This window comes from Muntiacus reevesi, chromosome 7, assembly GCF_963930625.1.
Source record: "Muntiacus reevesi chromosome 7, mMunRee1.1, whole genome shotgun sequence".
Classification (NCBI taxonomy): Eukaryota; Metazoa; Chordata; class Mammalia; order Artiodactyla; family Cervidae; genus Muntiacus; species Muntiacus reevesi.
In genome coordinates this window covers 44,334,274-44,361,467 of record NC_089255.1, presented here as the reverse complement: position 1 = coordinate 44,361,467, position 27,194 = coordinate 44,334,274, and the positions used below count along the sequence as shown (strand labels likewise).

Genomic DNA, 27,194 nt, shown 5'->3' with positions numbered 1-27,194 from the left:
CAGTGTTCTTGTCTGTAACATGGAGATAATAAGAGTCTCTGTGTGATAGGATTGTTATGAGGATTAAATGAGATGAGACATTCTCGGCAAAGTGAATGTAAAGTCCTCTCGGGGTAAGTATAACACTTCCCTCAACACAGCTTCTTTGAAAATTGAGCAAGATAACTAGCACAAAGGACCTTGGCTTACAGCAGAGCTCTCTAAATAATTGTTACTACAATAACCAGTATTCTTGCCTGGAGAATCCCATGGATAGAGGAGCCTGGCAGGCTACAGTTCATGGGGTTGCAGAGTCTGACACAACTGAGGGACTATGCACGCATGCACAGTCATAACAAAGGCATCAGACACAGTACAAAGGCCCCGGGGTTTTCCGGGAAAGGGCTGGGGAAGGGCTTCAAAGAGCTGGGAGGGTGCTTGTTCTTCTCTGCTTTGAAAAACAGACTCTCTTTAATGGCCCTCCTGCTCCGCCCCCGCCCCCCCATCCACCCTCTAACGTGCTCACCAGCCAGGAAAGGACCCCAGCGCTGGCCACTTCTTCCCTCTGATCCCCAGGGCCCAATGAAAGCCAGACCTAGACCCTGGCCCTCAGTCTCCGCAGCCTGGGTTCCGGAGGAGGAGCGGGTAACTGAGGGTAACCATCTCCTACCGACTTCATCTCCTCCGGGTCGAGCGTCTGGCCAGCTGGTTGCTGCTCCCTCCGGGGCCTGTGGCTGGAGGCCCCCTCCCCACGCCTGCTGCCCGCAGGGTCCCAGGCTCCCACTCACAGCTCGAGGATGAGCACCACGTCGGTGCGGTTCTCGAAGACGTCGTGCAGCGTGATGACGTTGGGGTGCAGCAGCTGCCGCAGGATGCTCACCTCCCGCTGGATCTCCTCCCGGCACACGCCCCGCCGGCTGGCCCGGCTCTGCCGCTTCTTGATGAACTTGGCCGCGTACTCCAGCCCCGTGCTCTTCTCCCGGCACTTCTTCACCATGGCGAACTGGCCGCTGCGGGGACACAGACACACACAATGAGGACATCACTGCAGACCTGGGAGAAGTGATCTGGCCTCCACCCCCGGCCACAGCAACTCCTTCTTCCGGGGCAGGACAAGTCACGTCATCAGCCAGGATCCCCACCTGGCCATCATCCGGAGACGGAGACAGAGCAAGTTCTGGGCTCCCCTTCTGTTCCTATGAATCCTTTACCTTGTACTAGGAAGGAGTGGCAGTGTTGTCATTCCCAGTGTACAGATGGGAACACTGAGGCCCTGAAAAGCTACTGGTTTGGTCCAGATGACACAGCTTCAGCTAGAACCTCTGTCTTGTATTCACCAGATGAAACCACAAGGTCCAGAAGTTTATACTACTTAATGGAAAGATTTGAAAGGAAAAGCAGGACTTCCCTGGTGGTCCAGTGGTTAAGACTCTGAACTTCCACCACAGGGGGTATAGATTTGATTCCTGGTCAAGGAATTAAGATCCTACAAGCATCAAGGTAGGGAATGAATGAATGAATGAATAATAAAAATGGTCAGCACAGTCAAATTACTAACGATCATCTGTTTGGGCCTCCCTTATCTGGAAGCAAGGACAAACTCATCTATTTAGAATTGTAAGGAGACAAATCACCTCTCTAGTCTCATGTTTTCACCTTGGTTTCCAACCCTTCCCAACAAATCAAACTTCAACTACCTGACACAACCAGGTAGTGGGTTGGACAATAAGAAGACAGAGCAAACACCAGGCTAAAGCACTTAAAGACAAGGCCAGAGGCTATGACAGCGGGGCTGGGGGGATCCCGGTGGAAGTGGGGATGGGGTGGAGGCAGCCTAACATTGTTAGTAACCTCGGTGGGTGTTTCTCATGATTAGAAGACAGATAGTCCATGGAATTTTCCAGGCCAGAATACTGGAATGGGTAGCCATTCTCTTCTCCAGGGGATCTTACCAACCCAGGGATCAAATACAGATTTCCTGCATTGCAGGCGGATTCTTTACCAACTGAGCCACCAAGCATGCCCAAGAATACTGGAGTGGGTAGCCTATCCTTTCTCCAGTGGATCTTTGCAACCCAGGAATCAAACCAGGGTCTCCTGCATTGCAGGCGGATTCTTTACCAGCTGAATTACCAGGGGAGCCCAGATAGCACCAGAGAATTGTAAAATATTAGGATACTGAGGCACAGGAGACATCAAGTGACTCACCCAAGGTCATCACAGAGTTAATGGCAAAGCCAGGCCAAAGAACTGAGGATCCTGCCCCCTGTTCACGAACTGCTAAGACAGTTGAAGGAGTCAAGACTATGTTTAGTGCCCTTCAGGGCTGAGCCTGAATCCTTCACTCCATGGACCTAGACAGCATCCATGAAATGGTACAAACTTGGAAAACTCAGCAGTGGCCACAGGACTGGAGAAAGTCAGTTTTCATTCTGATCTCAAAGAAAGGAAAGGCCAAAGAATGTTCAAACTACCGTACAATTGTGCTCATTTCACATGCTAGCAAGGTAATGCTCAAAATCCTTCAAGCTAGGCTTTAGCAGTACATGAACCAAGAACTTCCAGATGTACAAGCTGGATTTAGAAAAGGCAGAGGAACCAGAGATTAAATTGTCAATATCCACTGGATCATAAAAAACCAAGAGAATTCCAGAAAAACATCTACTTCTGCTTCATTGACTACACCTAAGCCTTTGACTATGTGGATCACAACAAACTGGAAAATTCTTAAAGAGATGGGAATACTAGACCACCTTACCTGCCTCCTGAGAAACCTGTATGCAGAAACCTGCCAAACTGGCAAGTAGCCCCAGGCCAGCCTCCCTGAGTGCTCTAGAGGCAGCCCCCTACACACACACACACAGAGGGAAGGGCAGTGGCCTTCACCATCACTGGGGGTGATGTTAAGGCAATAACTGGGGGCCACTCTCAGTCTTTGGCCACCCTCCTGGGGATCCTCCCACTCCCCTTCCACCAGTGTCCCAGGTTTTCCTGACACCCACTATACCTACTGCTTGAGACAAAAACCATAACCACCACTTTGGATGTACTCTCTTAGGGGCGCTGGGGTAAAAGTTACACGCAAAGAAGTGCTCTGCATACAGTAAGTCCCCTAATAAGAACGAGTTCCATTTCAAAAGTGTGTTCGTAAACCCATTTTGTCTGTAAGTCCAACATAGGTAGCCTAGGTATCTGACTAACACAATCAGCTATATAGTACTGTACTGTAATAGGTTTATAATACCTTTCACACAAATAATACATAAAAAACATAACAAATAAAGAAAACATTTTTAGTCTTACAGTATAGTACCTAGAAAAGTACAGCAGTGCAGTACAACAGCTGGTATACAGGGGCTGGCATCGAGGGAACAAGCAAGAAGAGTTCCTGACTGGAGGAGAGAGCGGAGGTGGGAGATGGTGGAGCTGAAGGATCCTCAGCAATAGGAGATGGAGGGCAAACTGCAGTTTCACTCACACCTGACACTGATGGGACGCACGTTTGCATCTTTGAAAGTTTGCAACCTGAAGGTTCGTATGTAGGGGACTTACTGTGTTTGCCTCAGCCTCAGAAACTAGTAGCACATCTGAATCACTCCATTACTAGAATAATCCTCAGTGAGACAGCCTTCAAAATAAACCCAAGTGATCAAAAAAACAGACCCTCAAGTAGAGCAAGTGAGGAATAAGAGATGCCAACACTTAAATAGCATTCTGTGGCAATCATCGTAGAGATGTCACCACACACCTGTTCACACATCCCTCCATCCCCCATCCCCCTTTACCCAGGGCTACCTGAGCATGTACTCTGTGCCAGGTTCTGCCTGCACAGGAAGGGGCAGGGACCAAAGATTCAGACATCAGGTGTAGATGGAACTCTGGGGAGGGAGAGGGCCCCGGTGGCTGCGATGGGAAGGCTTTGTGGAGCCATGTATATATCACCTCTCTGCTAACTCTAAAATTTCAGCTATTTATGCCTCTTATACCGATTCTGGACCCTCTACACACGAAGGCCTGATGCAGGTGGGGTTAAATCAGACCTCCCAAAGTCAGAGGGAACACGTGCAGCAAGATCTCTGGTCCCTGAGAGCAACTCTGGGCCTTGGGACATCAGGCCTCTTAGCGGGTGCCAGCAAACACTGAACAAAGCCTCCAGTCCCAGGCAGCTGTGCGTCTCCAAGTCAGGACGGCCACGCTCCTCTCGTCCCTGACACCTCAAGGAGTCTAGCAACAGCAGCCCTGAGGGATGGGAAAGCCAAAGTCTAAGGACTTTAAACTATTTGTTTAAGATTATGGAGCACAGAGGTGGAGGCAGAGGATTTTTATAAAGCAGAGCTAAATATTTCAGATCACCTTGACAAAACAGCTTTCTCTTCTCCTTCGGGGGAAACGGAGGCATTTTTCTGTATCACATGCCTGAAAAATTCCTCTAACTCTCGAAAAGCAAATGAGTGTTTGTTCTTGAGTGTTCTCTCTGTGAGAGTAGCTGACGCAACGAGAGGTGACTGGGGGTCATGCCTAACATGAGCAGGCGTCCTCCTCCCGCCAAAAGGAGGTATTTTGAGAGCAGATGACTAACACAGAGCCAAATACCAGCCAATGCCACTCATCTTGCCTCTCTTTGCGAGACAAGGGTCCTCCACTCAGCCTGCCCTGGGGAGCCTCAAAGGGAGCCACGGCCACTCGCTGGTCTCCTCTCTCCTCGGGAAGGTGCTGGAACGTGTGGAGTATGTGCTCCACGAGGCCAGCCCTGGACAGGAGGAGCAGGCTTCCAGGTCAGGCAGGCCTGGTCTCAGGAGACATACACTGTCACCTGGGGCCGGTGGCCACCTTCTCTGTGCATCAGTTTCCTCATCTGTAAAATGGGAACTGTGATTCCCTGCCAAGGAACTCTGAGGACTGGAAATATGTCACATCAGGGGGGACTTCCTTGATGGTCTAGTAGCTTAGACTCCACGCTCCCATGCAGGAGGCTCAGGTTCGATCCTTGGTCGGGGAACTAGATTCCACAGGCCACAACTAAAAGAAACCACATGCTGCCGCTAACACCTAGCACAGACAAGTAAATAAATAAATATTTTTTTAAATTAAAAAAAAGAAAAATACATCACATTGGCCTGCAGGCAAATCTAATAAACGGTGACTAGTATTACTGCTATTAGTTTGTTGCTCATGTGAAGGCAGAAGTAAGTCGCTGATTTACATGGACTTCAATGTGTGGCCAGGGCATCAGTGCCATTTTAACACATGTCCCCACCCCACCCTACTCTCTGATGATCCCAGTGCACAGTCAATTTGGGGGTTATCTTCATCTTAAACAATTCACCAACTCTATTCATCCTTAGAGCAGTGGTTCTCAACCCTGGTGGCACACAGCCTGTCCACCTCACAGGGAAGATCATGACGTAACTCCCCAGAAAGGACTAAACCATCGAACTAGTAGAAAGGCAGGAGGCAGGGGTGGGTGGAACACTGTGCTTGAGGCTGACTTGCAAAAGTCACGTAGGAGGGTTTCGTGAAGGACAGTAAATCCTCAAGACAAAGAAACTAGTTTCCCTGCTCCTGCCAGCAGCTCTCCTGCAATTATATCAGGAACATGCTCCTCTTCTCAGACAGAGGACCCAGCTCCTCACTTATTCAGTGTCCCTGGAAGACAAATGAGGGTGTGTGAAGATTAGTGTCACAGACAGGACTTGGCAGGGCCTGGGGAGGGTGGGGGGGCACCCCATTAGGGTCTCCTATTGTCTGTTCAGGAATCAGATGATGAGGAGTAACCTGGAACTGCTTCTCAGAACTCAAAAATGGTTTGGGACTTTCCTGGTGATGCAGTGGTTAAGAATCCGCCTTCCAGGGTCTTCGCTGGTGGCTCAGCGTAAAGAATACACCTGCCAATGCAGGAGACACGGGTTTGATCCCTGGCCCAGGAAGATCCTACATGCCGCAGAGCAGCTAAACCTGTGAGCCACAATTATTGAGCCTATGCACTAGAGCTCAAAAACTGCAACCACTGAGCTCCTGTACTGCAACTACTGAAGCTTTTCACCCAAGAGCCAGTGTTCCACAACAAGAGAAGCCACCACAATAAGAAGCCTGTACATTACAACTAGAGAGTAGCCCACACAGCAACAAAGACCCAGAACAGCCAAAAATAAATATAAACAAATAAATTAAATTATGTTTAAAAAAATTGAAGGACGTAGGTCTGATCCCTGGTTGGGGAACTAAGATTCCACGTGCCATGGGGCAGCTAAGCCTGTGCCAGAACTAGAGAAGCCCATGCACCTCAAGAAAGACTCAGTAGAGCCAAAATAAAGTAAATAAAAAATATTTTTCAAAACCAACTCCTAAGTTTCAGGGAAGAGGCTGGCTCAACTGCTCCTGAATTCTTTCCCGCCCAAGAGTAATCTGGGTGTGAGCCAAATCTCACACCTGGGATAGATTTTGTATAGCAATGTGGACATCACAACATTTACATCCAGCTTTTCTCTCTTCATGCTAATTTCACTTTTATCCTCTCTTAAATGTTTGCTAACATCATTCTTAGCTGCATTTTACAGATCAGAACACAGAGGCTTAGGAAGGTTAAGTAACTTGCAAGTTGGACCAGGTAGCAGGTCCTGATAGAGGGAACAGGACATAAAGTCATGTCAACCAACTCCAGCTTCAGTGAGACTCTCCAGGTAACTAGCCAGCAGTGATGCACCAAGCAGAAAGGAAGGGTCCCACCCCAGAAGAGAGGAGAGTTTTATCATTGATATTACTAACAATTGCCAATGCATGGTGATAATAAATAGTAGACTGATTTGGGGAGACTTCTTGGGTGGTCCAGTTGTTAAGAATCCACCTTGCAATGATGGGGACTTAGGTTTGATCCCTGCTCAGGGAATTAAGATCCCACATGCCATTGAGCTCTCGTGGAGCCCCATGGAGCCCTCTTGAGAATCTATGCACTGCAAGAGATTCAACAAAGACATCACATACCTCAACTAAGACTCAATACAGTCAAGTAAATAAACAGATTTTTTTTTTTTTTTTAAGTAGACTGGGGACTTCCCTGGTGGCCCAGTGGTTCAGAATCCACCTGCCAATGCAGGGGACACCAGTTTGATCCCTGGTCCAGGAAGATCCCACGTGCCACAGAGCAACTAAGCCCTTGCACCACAACTACTGAGCTCATGAGCTGTAACTACTGAAGCCCGACTCTAGAGCCATGCTCTGCAACAAGAGAAGCCACTGCAGTAAGAAGCCCATTCACCACAGCCAGAGAGTAGCCCCTGCTTGCCACAACTAAATAAAGCCCTCGTGCAGCAACGAAGCCAAAAGTTAATCAATTACTTTTGAAAAGAAAATCATTTCTTTAAAAAGTAGAATAAGTTTTATTCAACTTTTATCATTAGTTTTGAATTCTCAAAAGACAATGCACCTCTCATGGCCAGAATTGAGACAGACCACTCCCACTGTCAAAAATAAATCAATTACTTCTGAAAAGAAAATCATTTAAAAAAAAAGTAGAATAAGTTTTATTCAATTTTTATCATTGGTTTTGAATTCTCAAAAGACAATGCACCTCTCAGAGCCAGAATTAAGACAGATCACTCCCACGGTCTACCCACTCCCACAAGGTTGGCTATGGCCAACTAGACTTGTTCTTACAACTCCCCAGGGCTGACCGCCAAAGGCATTTTTAAGGTTTATTGATAGAGTGGGTCTAACTCATTTTCTCTCTCAGAGAGTCCAAAATGTCCACGAATCTAATAACTCGCCCCAAAGTCCCCAGTTGATCAAGGTGGAGATGAGGCAGAGCTGCACAGAATAGAGACCAGGGAGAGATGTCATGGGAGGTGAGAGGCATCAGTGGGAAGTGCTCCAGGTCAGAGGGTTGTGGGGCCCAGGTTCCTCCTCCTGCTTCCCCCCAAGCAATCACTGCAGTTCCTCTTCCCACACTGGAGAACAATGAGCCACATCTACTCTGGAATTACCCTGCAGGTGTGTTGTACCAACAGGGCAGGACAGTGCTTAGAAGTTTCCAGTCAAGGCCACCCCAGGTGCAGCCCAGGAAGAGGGGGAATGGAACCTTCAGCCAGCGTGTGTCAAAGGCGTGAGCTGGAGGAGCTCAAATCTACAATCCACAGGAACCAGATCGGCCCAATCCCAAAGGACCCACCCCCTGATCCCAGGGCAAGAGCCTGTCTGGGGATGGTGTCACCAGCCCCCTCCCCACTCCTCTGCCTGGCCAAACTTGACTGACCTGGCCCCATACACACACATACACACACATACACACACAGACACACACAGACACACCATCCTTTTCAAAACATCTGTCTCCACTCAGCCACGCCCATGAACAAAGATATTCCTCCCATCACCTTAGCAAAAAGTCTGTTTCTGGTCTCCTAGACTTAACTCCAGGATTTACAGTCAGTAGACTGAGGTTCTATTTCTAGCTCTATTACTTTTAGTAAATCATGTGACTCTGACCCTCAGTTTCCTTGTGTGTAACACAACACAAGAATATTCCAATCTCACCTTTCATCTGCAGTCTCTGCCCAGGCTGCAGTGTCCCTGCCAAGCCCTGAACATGTGCATGGGGGCCAGCTGTGGATTCTGGGGCAGATGTAGTCCCAGGATGGGGTCTTGGCCAAGGGCATCCTTGGCCCTCCTGAAGAGAGGAAACTAGCAGCAGGTGGACAGTCTGTGATTGGAGTTATCCGATGCCTTGACCTGAGTGAGAAACCTTCCCTCATTGGGACCATGGAGGTCTGACAGCCCTCTGTGACACCAAGATAAGTAATAGTTGAAATAAATATTATCAAATGCAAAGTGAGCTTTTGCGTTAAGATTTTGGATTATACACAAATTTTAATTGAGAAAATAGAACTCCAGAGGAATGAATTCTGCAGGCCCCAAAGAGATATGAAAAGGTGGCTCGGTGCCTAGGAATTCACACAAAGGAAAACAAACTGGATCCCACTGAGGCTATTACCTTTAGTCATCATTGTCCCCTTAGGCTTCTCTTGGCTGTGACAGCTTCTTTGACTTTCCTTGTTTTTGATGTCTTCAAATTTTCAGTAAGGCATTTTGTAGAAAGTTTCTCAGTTTAAGTTTTCTCATAATTAGCATTTGGGGATCTTAAAATCTTAAGGGATTTTGAAAGGAAGACCACAGAGGTAAAGGACAATTCTCATGTCATATTAAGGTACACACTATCAATATAACTTATTACTGTTGATGTTAACCTTGATCACCTGGCTGAGGTCTTATTTGCAGGTTTTTTCCACTGTAAAGTTACCCCTGCTCTCTGACACTCTACTTTTTGGAATGAAGTCACTGTGTGCTGCCCACACTTAAGAAGAGGGAGTTGTAGTATTCTTTCTTTTATAATATACATACACACATATATGTATATATTATTGAACTATAGTTGATTTATGATATTGCATTAGTTTTTGCTATACAGCAGAGTGAATCAGTTATATACATGCCTGTATCCACTCTTTTTGAATCTGCCTGCAATGCAGGAGACCTGGGTTTGATTCCTGGGTCAGGAAGATCCCCTAGAGAAGGAAATGGCAACCCACTCCAGTATTCTTGCCTGGAGAATCCCATGGACAGAGGAGCCAGGAAGGCTACAGTCATGGGGTCACAAGAGTCGGACATGACTTAGAGACTAAACCATCACCACTCTTTTTAAGATTCTTTTCCCATTTAGGTCATTGCAGACTGCTGAGTAGGGTTCCCTGTGCTATACAGTGGGTGCCTGTTGGTTGTCTATTTTATATACAGTAGTGTGGAGTTGTGGTATTTTTAAGGGTGAAAGATTTACATCAGTTAATTGAAATTCTATAGCAAGAAGTTAATCTCCTCTCTCATTTAGCAAATTTATATTTATACACCCCCCAAAAGAATACCCCATTCTCACCATGTTATAATGAGAAAGAAATGAGACAAATATGTGAAAGCCCTAAGGAAACTCTCTCTCTCTGTGAATGTAAATTATTCCTTCCATCCAGTGGATTGACACATCTGGATCATGGTCTCCATTTTCCAGTCCCAGCCTTGAGCCTGATTTAGCACCCGTGAACCCCATCCTCAGATCCCAGCTTAATAAGATAGTGTGGGGGAAAACTGGGGAAGCTGAAAGGCAGGGTCCCTGGGTGGTGCCAGGATCCAGGAAGGCAGAAAACACTTCAGGATATAGTCATCTGAGGTCAGGGTAAACAAGTGATCAGATATTCAGGAAGCCAAAAAAAAGGGTGAAGACATATAAGGTTGCCAGAAGGGGGAACACATGGCAAGTCAAGATTCCAGGCCAAAGAGATGAGAAGAAGGAGCAAAAGTTTACCAAAAGCCAGGGGGGCAGCATGTCAGGAACTAGGTGTGCAAGCAAGGAGCGAGAGACCCGTGCGATCAGCAGCCCAGCCACGTGGCACGTGGAGCTGCAGCAGACAGAAACATCAGCACAAGACCTGCAAACACAAGAGTGCCCAGAACTGCTGAAACGGCCTTTGCTCCCAGCATGTGAGCCAAACCACTGTCTGTGAGCCCATCTCCCTTCCCTGACCATGTTGCCCCTAACTTTCTAGTTTCATGATGATGGTTTAGAAATTTATTTGAGGTGTGGAGCCCTCTCTCCAACAAATTGTGCAAAGAAGCTCACTATGTAAAACATATAAAAAGCAGGGCTTCTTTTTGGGGAGAGATGCTAAGAGATGGACCATAAAGAAGGCTGAGCATCGAAGAACTGATGCCTTTGAATTGTGGTGGTGGAGAAGACTCTTGAGAGTCCCTTGGACTGCAAGAAGATCAAACCAGTCAATCCTAAAGGAAATCAATTCTGAATATTCATTGCGAGGACTGATGCTAAAGCTGAAGCTCCAATACTTTGGCTACCTAATGCAACGAACCGACTCACTGGAAAAGGCCCTTATGCTGGGAAAGATTGAAGGCCAAAGGAGAAGAGGGTGGCAGAGGATGAGAAGGTTAGATAGCATCACCGACTCAATAGACATGAATCTGAACAAACTCTGGGAGACAGTGAAGGACAGGAAAGCCTAGAGTGCTGCAGTGCAAGAGGTTGCAAAGAGACACAACTTAGCGACTAAACAACAACAACTCACAGGCTGCCTGCTCAGAGTCCAGCCACATGACGCCCAAAGGGGCTTTCTGGAACCCCAAGGGTTCCAGGGAACATGATTTGAGAAGTCTGCTCAGTAGCAGGGAAGCATGCTCTTTGATGATCCCAAAGCAATTCCAAACTGTAAGGAAAAAGTCAGGGAAATAAAGGAGAAATAGAAAACACTAAAGAGATAATTCTCAAAATTATTATGTATTCTTTTAAGGATTACTCTGGGACTTTTCTATGGTCCAGTGGTTAGAACCCCAAGCTCCCAATGCAGGGGACCCAGGTTTGATCCCTGGTCAGGGAATTAGAGCCCACATGCTGCAACTAAGAGTTCACTAAAGATACTGCATGCCACAACTAGGACCTGGTGCAGCCAAAATAAGCACATAAATAAACATTAAAAAAAAAAAAAAAAAGAAGAAGTTACTCTGACCAAACAAAACTCAGGATCAACAATAAGGAACACACTTTGGATTAAGTATCAGGAACCAGAAGTTTCCAGGGAGCTAAACCCTGACCTACAAATGGCCCCTATCCATCAAGTCACAGGTGTCTGCCTGTGCTGGCCAGTGGCAGCTGCCTGCACAGCTTAGCTCATTCAGCTCCCTGTCCCTCAGACTAACTTCCTTCCTCTGGCTCTTTATTTGGGGGCTGGGGGGCACACAGAAAAAATTCTTGAAGCACAAAAAGGAAGGAATTGTTGAGCAGAGCCAAGTCAGGGTGAGCTATGACTGCATTTTGGAATCTATTTTTAAGTCTAAGCACATTTTGATGCTGTTGTCAAATGAACAGGAGCCCACAGGCCCAAGGCCTGAAATTAATTAAGCTCAGTTTAACTTGGACTTGGCTTTTTGGAAGACTTTGGTTTTTTTCTTTTTCCACTGAAAATATAGCTTGGTGTCCTCTGGTATTTTCCTTAGTCTGGAGTCTATATTCTAGACACAGACATGACATAGGCTACTACGGCTTGAAGTGTTAGCCATGGAGGGTACCACCCATCACCCACCATCCACCCACCTGCCCGTCTAGTCACCTAACTACCCGTCCACCCATCTACCTAACTGTCCACTCACCAATCCATCTATTTACTAATTTACTCCTCCATCCCTCATGTATGGATCAGTGTCCCAAATGCTACAGACCAGATATACCTGCACAACTGGAAGGACTCATAGTCAACTGGAGAGATCAGACAAATGCTCATGGAAAAAGAAATATGGCATGGATATCTAGAAATAGCTGCCACAGGGTCAAGGGCATGGGCAACAGTAAGTCCCACAGCAGTTCAGCAGAGGGAGGAAGTACTGGCCAAGGGGAGTGAGGGGAAGTCTTAAGGAGCAGGTGGGATGTGAACCAGGTTGACAGCAGATGATCAGGCCACTCTAGATGGTTCTTCTCTTGCTCCCCGTACATCCCCTGCTCCCAGTCCCTGCCTCACCTACACCCGACTCTCCTGACTGAATTTCTCTCTTACTCTTAATCAGTGAATGCCTAATCAGTGAATGCCTACATAGTTGCCCTTAGTCTCAGCTTGTGATTGTTCTAATCTTTAAATCAGAACATCTCCACCATGAGAGCTGATGAAAGGAAGAGTGAGGGGCATGTGCCACTGCTAGTTTCCCTGGTAACTGATGAGCCAAACTGACATCAATTCCCTCTATAACTGGTAACCCTCCAGCTCCCACCAGGAGTGAAGACCGCTGCCCTGTCCTGCCCACTATCTGTTGTACATGTGGAGATGTTGCTCCAGGACCTCGTTTCAGCCATGTAAGATTCATCCCACCCCATCCATTAAGCCACAGATGTCTCTGTTGCTGACTCCAAGCTCTTTCTTTGGTCTTGATGCTGGGCAAGTACAGGGCTTGCAGGCCTATAAGGTGCAGTCCAACAGGCAGAGAAAGCTGAATTCAGACAGGCACAAAGGAATCAGCTGGCCACAGCTGGAGTGAAACACAAATGCTTTATTCTGGGAATGCCCTGAGTCAACACAGGGCATTACTTCTTCACTTCCTCCCCGTCAAGTGGTCACTTTCTCGAGGAAGTCCATCAGGAAGCTGAGCTTGCCCTTTCCTCTCCTCGTTGTGGGGGTGGTGGAAAAGGACAAGTGGTCAGCAGTGAACAGCACGTTCACTTGGGTAGGGTTCCCCTCTCACCACCCAAGTTCCTGACAATCAGATGTACCTTTGATTACTGAAAAGAACTTCAGCAGGACAGGTCAGCTCACTTGATCTCAGAAACACCAGCCAGTTGGCCTTCACAGCCTGAGCAAGGCCCAGGAGGCTGGACCATAAGGGATGTGATCTTTAGCATGAGCTCATGCTGCAGAGCAAGAAAGGGACTAAAACAGGAAGACAGAAAGTTCCAGGCAGGTCGAGGTTCTGTTATTACCATGTAGGGACAGGGTCGTCCCTCATATCTTCTATAATGGCTCCCTCCCAACCTGCCAGATCCCTCTAGTGCCAAGAGTTCTGTTCCCAACCCCTCTGCTGTGAACTCTGCACATCCCCATGGTCCACATCCCCCGGGGATCCTGCAGCTACTGAAGCCATATGTCTTAGAGCCTGTGTTCCAAAACAAGAGAAGCTACCACAACTAGAAAGTAGACCCTGCTCACTGCAGCTAGAGAAAGCCCACGTGCAGCAATGAAGAGCCTGTGCATCGCAACAAAGGCCCAGCACAGTCAAAACGTTTGTTTTTTTTTTTTTTTTTAAAAGAACAGATCTGCAACACTGGGAGATAGATTTCACTGAGGTCGACGGGATCGGGCCCTGGGTTCACTGCAATCACGTGCGGCAAGCCACCCCGGAAGAACAGGAAAAGATGCAAGCAGAATGAGAGACAAGACCTCACCCATCAAATGCTTTGAAACTGAAACTCGTACGACGGGAGCCCTCTTAACTCTTCTGCTAATGACAGTTTTCATCGGCCCAGGAGCAACCAGCCACAACCCCCATCAGCCGGCTAACCTGACTTGGGTGATCCACAATCCTGAGACTGGACAAGTGCTTAATTCGAGCTCCAACGTGGCCCCCAAAGGGACATGGTGGCCAGTACTGACCTTTGATTTGTGCGTGCTGGCAGCTGACAGTAATGGGTTTGGTCCCCACCAACTGACCAAGTTCTTTGCCCAAGGCTCTTTCAGTCTGTTCACCCATAACTGTGAGCGAAAAGGCCCACAGTACTACGAACAGGTGCCTGTCTATGTCTGCCCCGGGGGGAAGAAGGGATCGGAACCAAATTGAAAAGTGTGGGGGAGTTGACTCTTTTTATTGCGCCGCTTGGGGTTACAAAACCACGGGAACAGTCCATTTCGCACCTCCAAGAATCCTTGAGCTCCTTGGCTGAAGTAGTGTTACAGAATAGGAGAGGTTTAGATTTGTTGTTTCTGCAACAAGGAAGATTATGTATAGCACTGGGAGAAAAATGCTGTTTCTATATCAACCATTCAGGGGTGGTACAAAAATCTCTCCAGAAAGTAAGAGAGGGACTAGCCCAGCGGAAGAGAGAACGAAAAGCCCAACAAGGCTGGTTTAAATCTTGGTTTCAGTGCTCCCCTTGGTTGACCACTTTGATTTTCACCCTCCTGGGTCCACTCACAATATTAATATTGTTACTGACCTTTGGTCCATACATTTTAAACCGTCTGGTCTCATTTATTAGGGAGCACCTAAATACCATACAAATTATGGTATTGAGACAAAAATATCAGTCAATTTCACAGGGTGAAGAGAAAGATTTCTCTACAAAAGTATAAAGACAGGGGGGAAATGTGAGGCTGTCACGGCTAACGCCATGGCAGGCAGCCTAGATTAGGAGTAGGCCTGGTTTCCCAGGGTAACATAATTATCAGGCTACCTGGAGCCAGCCAATCAACATATGCCTAGCCAGAAAAAAGGGAACCTATCAGGGGAAAGCTGAAAGCCCCACAAAAATAACCTTGCAACTGTGTAACCAATCTGCTTACGCCAACTACCCACTGTGTAACCAATCCGATTGCGCCAACTACCTGCTGCTTGTTTGGACCTAATAAATACCCGAGAGAACTGGGGCTCAGAGCCTTTTGTCCTCACACACCCAGTGAGGGTGGGAGGCCCTGGCTCGAGTCAGTAATAAATTCCCCTATTGCGAGTTAAAAAAAAAAAAGAACAGATCTCAGGCACTCAGTAAGATGCCCCAGTACCATCTTCATATCCAGCAAAATGCTGAATACATCACATGGCAGAGATACTTTCATGACAAATGACCAAGGCATTCACCTTAATCAGAAACCAGCCCATTGGAGCCTGGGGAGTAAGAACTATCCTACTCATCTGATGGGGTCTGCTGAACACTGAGCATGAAGTAGGTATTCTGCCTACTTGCAGAAAAGAAGAGCTAAACTGAGGCAACAGGCAGTGAGTGAAGGACTTGTCACTCACAGCCAGGCTTCTGTGCAGACAGAACACCTCACCAGCAGACTCACTAGGAAAAGAACACATTCTTGATAGTTGTTTATTACAAAAGGAGCATGCTCATTATTTTTAAAGAGCACAAAGAGGAAGCTTCCTGAGATAACCATTGTTATCATTTTGGTGTCTACTCTCTTAGATTTTTTTCAGCACATACTATAGTCTTTTTTGTTTGTTCATTTTTTTAATGGGACTGGGATGATGCCGTCTGTACTGTTTTGGAAACAGCTTTTTAAAATTTTTCTGCTTAACACTAGATCACGAATATTACTCACATTACTGAAAATTGTTTCACTCCTGATTTTAAATAATATGCCACCTTACAAATAAATCATAATTTTTAAAGCAAATTCTTAATTTTGGATATTTGTAGTATCCTTTTCTTGGCACACCACGTGGCATGTGGGATCTTAGTTCCCTAATCAGGGAGAGAACCCATGCCCCCTGCATTGGAAGGCCACTTCCAATGTCTTAACCACTGGACCACCAGGGAAGTCCCTGGACATTTATGTTACTTCTAATTTTTATTATAATTAAGACTGTTATAGATACTACTATATATAAATCTTTGTGTACATCCCTGATTGTCTTTTCTGAAGGTAAGCTCCAGGTAGAACCCCTGGTCAAAAGTTATTTACATTTTTAAGGTTTATGATACTTGACAAATTATCTCCCAGGAAGATTGTCTCAATAATACTCCTAACAGTCCTAAATAACCCCTTGAACTTGTTCACTGTGTTTTTCAGCTTTACCAGTTTTCCTATTTGAAGGATGATATCTGATTATCTTAACTTGAATTAAATTTATTATTAACTTGTTGATTACTAGAAAGAATGAACATTTTTTTCCTGTACTTGTTGGTAATCTGAACTGCATTATACATGCCTCCTTGCTTATTTTTCCACTGGGGTGTTTGCCTTTTTCTTATTGTTTATAAAAGCTCTTTACATATTTGTGACCTGAACCCTTTGTTGTGTATGTTGCAAACATCTGCCCTGATTGTATTGTCCAAAAGGAACTTTAGGCCTTTTGTAGCATCAGATACTGTTAAGCAGTTTTTTCCTTACATCTCCTCTGGCTGCTACTAAGCCGTGACTTAAGGGTACACTAAAGGGGAGTGCCCTGTGCCCCTTCGGTCACACAGGCATTCAATTCAGGCAATACCTTCAAACTCACCACAGAGGCAATCCCTCGTCCCCCACACATGGCCCTTTACTCAGAGTCACCCCACTCTTCCTCCTGGTGATGACCCTTCTACTGGCTGATTTCAGGAAAGGACAGCATCAGAATGTGAGCAGGTCCTGCTGCAGAGTGGGCCTGGTATCCCCAGGATAGATTGCAGCTCCCGGGGTGACCAGCACAACAATACCCCTTAAGGGATGCAAAGCATCTCCCCTGCCCCCCAGTTATCCATTATGTTGTTTAGTGTCCCTTGGAACAGGATGCAGCAGGCAGTGGCTTTCTTTCAGAAATTAGTACCATGAACATGTCTGTCTACCCTGAAAAACCTATAGCCTTCCTCATTTCAGATAATGAAAATGACATAATCTATCTTATTTCCCTTTTGTTGCCTTGCTGGTCAGTGATAATGGTCAACGATAATGACCCAGATCTTGGGTGTATTTCCTTCCTCTTTGGTTTGCACCAGTGGTTCTCACACTTGAGGGTGGATTGAATCAAGGAAAACTTGGTAGAAATGAGATATCCAAGCTTTGCCACAGAATTGATAAATCATAATCTTCTGGAGGTCGTGTGTCTTTGGATCTCCACCTTTATTTTCAAATTCTGTGTGCCTCATGCTGTAGGTTGCCTCAAGTTCTTACCATACATGGGCAGGAGGAACTAATTATAAGTGGTCCTGCGTTGCAATCACTGTGGCATGGAGAAAGAAAGGGAGCTGTCAAGCACTCCTGCAGAAGCAGAACTTGCCTATTTCACAGTTGGCTAAAGGGGGCCCCAGACTGTTAAAGGGGCTTGTCCCAGGCAGGACTACCCATACAGCCATTTACACAGTCCATCCCAATGGCCAATTTGATCAACTTCAGAGCAGAAGGCATTTCCCAAAGGAAGAAAATGATGCCAACTCCCATGCCCTTTGGGCCCCATGCTCACAGGGGGCTTATCTCTTCATCCCTGCCCTCAAATGGATTTGACTTTAGATTCACATCATAACTCAGTTGGTAAAGAATCGGCCTGCAATGCAAGAGACCCCAGTTCGATTCCTGGGTCGGGACGATCCACTGGAGAAGGGATAGGCTACCCACTCCAGTATTCTTGGGCTTCCATTGTGGCCCAGCTGGTAAAGAATCCACCTGAACTGCAGGACACCTGGGTTTGATCTCTGAGTTGTGAAGATCCCCTGGAGAACGGAAAGGCTACCCACTCCAGTATTCCAGCCTGGAGAATTCCATGGACTATATAGTCTGTGGGGTCACAAAGAGTTAGACATAACAGCGACTCTCAGTTCACTCACTATCCTCCCTATGCCCACAACCCTGGAGAGCGGGACCAGGTAGAGAGAACAGGTCCAAGTCCTCTTAGAAGCAGATTTCTGTCCAAACTCTCTTCCACCCAGCCCTGTCTTCCCTGCAGAAGCTCAAGCCCCTGTTGGGCGAGCGGCTCCAAGTCACAGCTTAGGCCACCCTCCTCCGACCACTGTCATCACCAACCCCAGTTAGCAGCTACCAGATGCCCTGGAGGCTGCCAATCCTTCCCAGTTCCTCTAAGTCATTACAGGATTTGGCACCTAATTTCAAGCATAACTGTCAAGACGTCATCAGGAAGGTATGTGTCACCTCCAACATGATCTGTTTCTCTACCCAAACTGCAACCTAGAACAGATCCAGGCGTCTAACCTGGCCGCTTCCCTCTAGAAGCCCACCAGTTAGGCGTGCCTCACCAGCTGCTGCAGGGTATCCTTGTCGTCACCCACGCTGGAGGGCTCTGAGAGCTGGGGGGCTCAGATCTGGGAAGGACGCCAGGATAACTAAGCCAGCTCTGTTTCTAGCAGGCTCTGGAAACTTAGGGGAGTTTCTTAGCTTTTCAGTGCCTCTGCTCCCACATCAGCACACAGGGATGACAACCACCTCAGAGGCTGTGATGCAGATTAAATGCACTGCTACCTGCAAATGCCCAGAACAGTATCTGGCACATGGTCAACACTGATAAAAATGAGATTAGTTTTAGCTGGCCAGGCTTCAGTTTCCTCACCTGTCAAATGAAAATAATACACTCACTTGCAGGACGGTTGAGAAATTTTAATTAGAGAAATGTGAAAACAGCATAAACTTGGCATATCCTTGGTGCTTGGTAAACAGTTTCTGAAAGGTAAAGGAGGAATAAATCAGACAATAGGCATCAAGGTTCAGAGCAGATGTTTTCACCCTGGCCACAGGCTGCCCCTTCCTGCTCCACGGTATCCCAGAAATCAGCTCCTTGCTCAGAGACGCAGACCATAGAGCATCCAGGGTTCCCACATGGGGCCTGGACTGGTGAGACAGGCACATTCCTCTTTAATCTTGAGAGTGGGCAGGTCCCAGCGCCCCCTTAGGGCAGAGTGTCTCAACACAGCATGCCCCAGGACAGCCAGGAGATGGACGGTGTCCCTCAGCCCTCCTGCCAGCCCGCTGTTCACTCTAGGACAGACATGCTTCGGGGTCTCCTGCCAGAGGCTGTGTCTGGATGATGAGGCTCATGTATGCACAGAGAAGGGTCCACACACCTAGGCAGAGAAGGCTCTAGGTCCCTAGGTCTCTCTAGGTTGGCCGACCCCCAGAATGGATCCAGGGAAAGCGCCAGGAAGCCCAGCCGGGAGCAGTTGAGGTTGCCCTGACCATAATAACAGGTGTCTCTGTGCGCACGACTCATCGGCCATCACGGACGTCCATCACTTACCGCGCTGGGTTTTTCTGTCTACTCCCCTGAATTCCCACCATCCCACACTTGCCCCCAGGGTTGAAAATGCCTGAAACACAGGGATGGTTCTGTCTTGCTCACTGCTGTGCTTTTGGCATCTGGAAGCGCTCAGTAAGTATGAGCTGACTACTGGAGTCTTGCGTGCAGGCACTGGGAACACATAAATGAACGAGATGCAGTTCCTCATTCATGTAAGAACCAGCAAGCATTTGCAGAAGGTACTCCCCCCAAACCTTTTTCTAAACTAAACATTCGGTGTGTCTTCTCTCTCGGACTCTTTAAAGGCACAGCTGTCCTGTGGAACTTCTCTTTACCCCCAGGAAACCCAAGCTCTCAAACAGTACACAGTAAGCACTTTTGTTATTATTGTTCGGTCGCTAAGTTGTATCTGATTCTTTGCTAACTCATGGACTGCTTGCAGCAAGCCAGGCTTCCCTGTCCTTCACCATCTCCCGGAGTTTGCTCACACTCATGTCCACTGAGTCAGTGATGGCATCCAACCATCATAGCCTTTGTCATCCCCTTCTTCTCCTGTCCTCAATCTTTCCTAACATCAGGATCTTTTCAGATGAATCAGTTCTTTGCATCAGGTGGCCAAAGTATTGGTGCTTCAGCTTCAGCATCAGTCCTTCCAATGAATAGTCAGGGTTGATTTCCTTTAGGATTGACTGGGTTGATCTCCTTGCAGTCCAAGGGACTCTCAAGAGTCTTCTCCAACACCACAGGTCAAAGCATCAATCCTTTGGCACTCACCCTTCTTTATGATCCAACTCTCACATTCCGTACACACACTAAATTCAGCTCAGGAGCGCTGCCCATCCACTCTGCTGGAAACCTGCCCAATCACTCTTTGTTCTATAAGAACTCTCCCCATGGATCCCTGAGGTAAGTAAAGCACAGAGCAATTTGGTCAAAATTTCCCTTCCTCTCCAGCCTATAAATCATCTGCCAGGCTGGGGCTGGGGGTCAAGTCAACCCACAGGCTGGGTGTCAGACCCAGGCCTTTCCAGGGCACAGCGGGGTCTGGGAGGAACAGTCCTGCCCCCACAACTGCCAACAGCTGTTACTCACAGAATCTCACGGTCAAACAGGGGAGAGGAAGGACACTTTTCACAGCTGAGGAAATACTCAGAGCTTGCCCAGGGTCACAGAGAAGCTTACAGCATAGCAGCCAGAGACCCCAGGTCTCCCAGCACCTATTCTGTCTTCCTACTTGGCAAGGAGTTCCAAACTTTTTCTAGTAGCAAAGCTCGTTTTCCTCTCAGTATTCATTTTTAAAAATCTGAATCAAAGGACTACACACGAACATGGATAAATAGATGAAATTGCACAGAAAGCCCTAGAGTGGAATCCGTAGCCCCCTGCCCCATTTCAGCTCTGCTTACCTGAGGCAATCGTTTATAAGCCTTCTCAGATTTAAGTTCACTTTTTTTCAAATAAATCTCACACAGAAGTTTAAAATACAAGACAGATCAAAGGGGAGCAGCACAAAGCACTTCTTGGTCACTACAGACACACACACACACACACACACACACACATGTGTGACAGCCCCTAAGAATGCACCATAGGACTCAGTGTGAAAGTTACACCACTACAGCAAACTTCTCTTTATATCACAGCCTCCTGCTTTTACTGGTGACCTGCAGGGGAGGAAGAGAAAGCTTTCCTTCTGAACAAACACACCTGTACCAGCTATACCTAGATTTTGTCCTCATACTTAAGACTCCTGAGGTATCACCATCTATATAGCAAAAGAGACCTCTACAAGGCCTCAGGTCTCCCTAGGGCTTTGGCTCTGTTGACCTGCATGGGGAGAAGTGGGGAGAAATCCATGTGTATCATGGCTCATCAAAACTCAAGTAATTCACAGTTAGTTGGGTTAACAGTCATGTATGCCTTAATACAGGGGTCTCTCAAGTGTCTCAGTGGTAAAGAATCTGTCTGCAATGTAGAAGACACAGGTTCGATCCCTGGGCTGGGAAGATCCCCTGGAGAAGGAAATGGCAATCCACTCCAGTATTCTTGCCTGGAGAATCCTATGGACACAGGAGCCTGGTAGGCTACAGTCCATGGGGTTGCAGAAGAGTCAGACATGACTGAGTGAGTAAAACAACAACAAAATAGCTGAATATGAATTAGTTGGATTAGATTGCTTTCCCAGCAACTGACAGAATTCAGCTACACTGGGGGGAAAAAAAGAGGGAATTTTGATGTAATAGAAGAAGGGATAATGTTGGGGTGAGGAGAACTGAGGTACTTAGATGCAGGACAAGACAGACCCTGCAGGGGAAGTTTTGAGGCTGCTAGCAGGCAGCATGATGGCAAAGTGCTAGCAAGTGCTTTGCCAGTGCTAGCAAGCTGGCAAAAAAAGGGGGAGGGTGGTGGGAGCACCCTCTGATTGCTTACCCCTCAGTTCTTTCCTTCTTTGAAACACCTAAGTCACTACTCTTCAGCTACCTCCACTGGTACACCACCCCCCCCCCAAAAAAAAAAGAAAAGTTCTGGTCTACACTGGATTCTGCTGTGCTGCCCCATCAGATGCTGGAGGTAGGAACTGGTTCACTGTGCTATCTCTAGATCACCTTCCCGCCAGGGAGAAACACAGCCTGTCACCTACAAGAGCAGTTATATATGATGAGATAATCTTCCTTCCTCCTCCTTTTCCCAAGTACTCACGATGCACATTTTCTCCCTCCAACATTCAGAGCAAATGCACAGCTCAGGAAGATAACAGCCTCTTCCGGGAGGGGATGGAAAGGAAGTGGGGACACAGAGGTGCAGCCACAGCTCCCAACGCAGACTTCCTGGAGATCCACCTCCCGGGGCCCGGGGTTGCACCTTCTCTCCTCTGTTGATTATGAACCTTGTACCCCCGAGAACATTGTTCCTCCAAGTGCGGTCCTTGGACCAGCAGCATTGATTTTACCTGGGAGTCTGGCAGAAAAGCAGAATCTCAGACCCTACACCAGCACTACTGATTCAGAATCTGTATGTGAACATGACTCCCAGGTGACTCATGCATGTTCCAAAGTTTGAGAAGTGCTGATTTAATAAATATTACAATAAGCTCTCAATCCACTACTTAATGGAATCCTGGGTACCCCAAATTCCCTTCAAATCCTCTTGGGTTCTGGTCCTTCTTGCTGGAAATCTGGACCTATAGGACTGTTTTCCTACCTTGGAAAAGGCAGTATAAGGAGCAGAGGCAAATGAATAAAAATATGTTAATGACTCCTTCTGTGAACAGTAAGTAACTCTTGAAGAGTAGGATTATCAGTTGCAAAGTGGTTTTATGTGCGTTCTCTTATTTAATACTCACCAAATCCCCAGGAGGCCTTTAGGGACAGGTATTACTGACTCCTATTACAGAGGACTTCCCTAGAGGCTCAGACGGTAAAGCGCCTGCCTACAATGTGGGAGACCTGGGTTCGATCCCTGGGTTGGGAAGATCCTCTGGAGAAGGAAATGACAAACCACTCCAGTACTCTTGCCTGGAAAATCCCATGGATAGAGGATCGTGGTGGGCTACAGTCCACGGGGTCACAAAGAGTGGGACACGACTGAACGACTTCACTTTCACTTTCATTACAGAGGAAGAGCCAAGCTCAGGGTCCTGGGAGAAAGGGGCACATACGGCCTCCAACGTGCCACTGAGGATTCACAACTGGTGGAAATGTTGCGGCTCAATACAGATTAACCGGAGTATATAGAAAAAAGGGCAATCTGATATTTTAAATGTTTAATAACAGAGTTCATCAGAAATTTGTTTTTGATCGGGGCCTTCTTGTTGGGAACATGAATCAGATTGATCGTCCCTAAAAATGAACAATATCCTGTATTCAGGCTTTAACCAAATATGTTTTTGAAGATTAACAGGTCTTTAAAGGCCTTAAAGTTCTCTGGTTTATCACTGTGTCTTCCAGAGCCTCTACCACAGTGATTTGTACATAATAGTTAACAAACATTTTTGAATGGATGATCAACTAGCAGATTTAGCAGAACACAGCCATAAAGTTAAAAGATGCTTACTCCTTGGAAGAAAAGTTATGACCAACCTAGACAGCAGATTAAAAAGCAGAGACATTACTTTGCCAACAAAGGTCCATCTAGTCAAGGCTATGGTTTTTCCATTAGTCATGGATGGATGTAAGAGTTGGAGTATAAAAAAAACTGAGCGCCAAAGAATTGATGCTTTTGAACTGCAGTGTTGGAGAAGACTCTTGAGAGTCCTTGCAAACTCTTGGACTGCAAGGAGATCCAACAAGTCCATCCTAAAGGAAATCAGTCCTGAATATTCACTGGAAGGACTAATGTTGCAACTGAAACTCTAATACTTTGGCCACCTGATGTGAAGAACTGACTCATTTGAAAAGACCCTGATGCTGGGAAAGATTGAAGGCTGGAGGAGAAGGGGAAGACAGAGGATGAGATGGTTGGATGGCATCACCAACTCAATGGACATGGGTTTGAGTAAACTCCAGGAGTTGGTGATGGACAGGGAGGCCTGGTGTGCTGCATTCCATGGTGTCGCAAAGAATCGGACATGACTGAGCAACTGAACTGAACTGAATTGATCTCTCTCATTGAACAGGCCTGGAAACTGAACTGTGGGTGTGAGAAACTGGCATCCTACGTCTAAATACAAACTAGATTCCTGATGTCATCTTGTTTTCTTTTAATCTTCCAATTGAATAGGTCATGCAGGGATTTTTCTGGTGTTCTAGTGGTTAAGAATTCACCTGCCAATGCGGGGGACACAGGTTCAATCCCTGGTCTGGGAAGTAAGATCCCACATGCTGTGGGGCAGCTAAGCCTGCACACTGTAACTACTGAAGCCCAGGTTCCCTAGAGCCCCTGTGCCACAACTAGAGACGCCGCCACAATGAGAAGCCTGCACGCTGCAACTAGAGACTGGCTCTGGCTGCCATCAGCAGAGAGAGTGAGCATGCAGCAACGAAGAGCCCATGCAGCCAAAAATAAGATAAATTTTAAAAATATATATTAAAAGAAAAAGTCACACACACACAAATGCCATTTAACAAAAGACTGCTGCTGCTAGTTCACTTCAGTCGTGTCCAACTCTGTGCGACCCCATGGACTATAGCCTACCAGGCTCCCCCGTCCCTGGAATTCTCTAGGCAAGTACACTGGAGTGGGTTGCCATTTCCTTCTCCGATGTTTGAAAGTGAAAAGTGAAAGTGAAGTCGCTCAGTCATGTCCGACTCTTAGCGACCCCCTGGACTGGAACCTACCAGGCTCCTCCACCCATGGGATTCTCCAGACAAGAGTACTGGAGTGGGGTGCCATTGCTTTCTCCATAACAAAGGATTAGAGTTAACCAAAGTTTCATAGAGTGAGACCACAGTGTGACTGACTGTTTCGTACGGTTTGCAGTCTGGTCCAGAAGGCAATTCTCAGGAAGGAGTTTCACAGCTCTTTCCAGACTTGACAAGATCCTTAGAAGATTCTCTGGTTTGTTTAAAAACAACAACAACCAATCACTCCTTATTTTGTAGTCATATCCAGGTCTACTAAGAAAAAACTTTTCACTATATTTTGATTGAAGTATAGTTAATTTACAATGTTGTACTGGTTTCAAATGTACAGCAAAATGATTCATATATAAATGTTCTTTTCGAGATTCTTTTCCATTATAGGTTATAAGATGCTGAGTATACTTCCCTGTGCTATACAGTAGGTCCTTGATGGCTATCTATTTTATATGTAGCAGTGTGTGTATTTTAACGCTAAACTCCTAGTTTATCCCTCCCCCCATTTTGGCAATCATCAATTTGTTTTCTAAGGGTGTGAGTCTGTTTCTGTCCTGTAAACAAGTTCATTTGTATTCATTTTTTAAGTTTCCACATATGAGCAATATATGATATTTGTCTTTCTCTGGCTTACTGCAATTATGATAATCTCTAGGTCCATCCATATTGCTGCAAATGGCATGTTTTTTATGGCTGAGTAGTATTCCATTTATATATATATATATATATATATATATATATATATATATATATATATCTCACATCTTATTTATCCCTTCATCCGGCAGTGGACAGTTAGGCTGCTGCCACATCTTGGCTAATGTAGATAATGCTGCTGTGAAAACTGAGGTGCGTGCGTCTTTTGAAATCAGAGTTCTCTTTGGATATATGCCCAAGAGTGCGATTGCAGGATAATACAGCAAATCTATTTTTAGCTTTTTAAGGCTTTTCACTATTTTCAAAAATAATGATGGATCTCTATATTCTTTCTATATTTTAGGCACAATTCTAAAATGTATTTAACATGCTTAGTACTCTTACCAACCCTATAAGGAAGGCACCATACTGCCTCCTGTTTTCAGATGAGGCTACTGGAGCACAGAGAGGAGAAGCAATTTTCCAGTCACACAGCCAGAAAGGGGCAAAGCCAGAATTGGAACCCAAAGGGACTGGCTCCAGAGCCTTATTCTAAATGCTGACCAGCTCGTCAAGAGTGGAGGGAAACTGGTGGAAAACTGACTCAGGGGCCTGGAGAGAGATGAAGAGATAGAAAGTCAGAATCTCGTTCACTTACAAAGTCAAGAAGGGTCGAGTTTGACCCATTCTCAAACATCACCAGAGTCTGCTGGGAACTTGGCCACGAGAGGGAAATCAAGCTGGGTTTCTACTTACTATTTGTTCCATCCAGAGACAGGTCATCAGCCGACCCCGTCGTGCTCCTTTCTACCTCGGTCACAGGTGCTGTACTGCGCTTAGTCACTCACTCGTGTCCGACTCCATGTGACCCCACGGACTGTAGCCCGCCAGGCTCCTCTGTCCATGGGGATTCTCCAGGCCAGAATACTGGAATGGGTTGCCATGCCCTCCTCCAGGGGATCTTACCACCCAGGGATCAAACCCAGATCTCCCACATTGCAGGGGAATTCTTTACCATCTGAGCCACCAGGGAAGCCCAAGAATCCTGGAGTGGGCACCCTATCCCTTCTCCAGGGGATCTTCCCGACCCAGGGCAGTCACCGGTGATTGTAGACCTTTAAGATAAGCCTGCACACCCAGAGGCCCTATCCTGGACCCCTGGAGTCACTCATCTACTGCAGGGATGTGTGATCCCAGAAGTCAGATGACCCAGGATCAGAACCAGCTCCCTCAAATCAGCTATCATGCTTGGCTAAGTTGCAAGCTCTCCCAGACTCAGCTTCCTCTTCTGTTAAATGAGGGTAATCCATGCCAATGTGAGGCCCAAAGGTGATGATGAAAGTGAATACACACTGTAAAGTGCAAAAAGTCACACAAACACAAGGGCTGTGCATGAGATGCGCTCCATCAGTCTCATACACACACTGTAGACAGCTATCTGGTTAGTGCTGAGGGGGCCTGCCCACCCCCCCACATCATATTTCTGAGGTGTCATTCAGAGAATAATCAGTTAATAACACTAGCAGCAGAGGGAGGTTGTGTGCGTGTGTGAGTGTGAGAGTGTGTGTATGTGTGTATTGCTGCGGGTGGGGAGGTGGTGGGGCAGGGTTATGACCAAGGCCTTTACCAACTCACCAAAGCAGGACTTAGTAGGAATGGGACCTAGGCTTGGAGTCGGAGGAGGGCTGGGTGGGTGCAGTGAAGTGAAGCGGGGAGGAACTCGTCTCAGGAGAAAGGCTGCCAGATTTGGGGGCAGAAGGTAGAGACAAATCCTGCTGGCTCTCCTCTCCGCTTCCTCCAGGTCACACATCCAGATTC

The 27,194-nt window shown here is 46.8% G+C and overlaps 1 protein-coding gene across 5 annotated transcripts in view; it reads right to left on the bottom strand.

Annotated features, from left to right (window-relative positions):
• The window catches only part of LOC136171903 (death-associated protein kinase 2-like), an 80,497-nt gene that overhangs the window by 13,239 nt on the left and 40,064 nt on the right, over positions 1-27,194 (bottom strand). For all 5 annotated transcript variants that reach the window (XR_010663934.1, XM_065940961.1, XM_065940963.1 and 2 more), the window contains one exon: positions 768-989. Coding sequence is in view for 4 of the 5 variants with exons in the window: in XM_065940961.1 (XP_065797033.1) it covers positions 768-989 (222 nt within the window). In the remaining variant the exon portion in view is untranslated. The remainder of the gene's footprint in view (positions 1-767; positions 990-27,194) is intronic.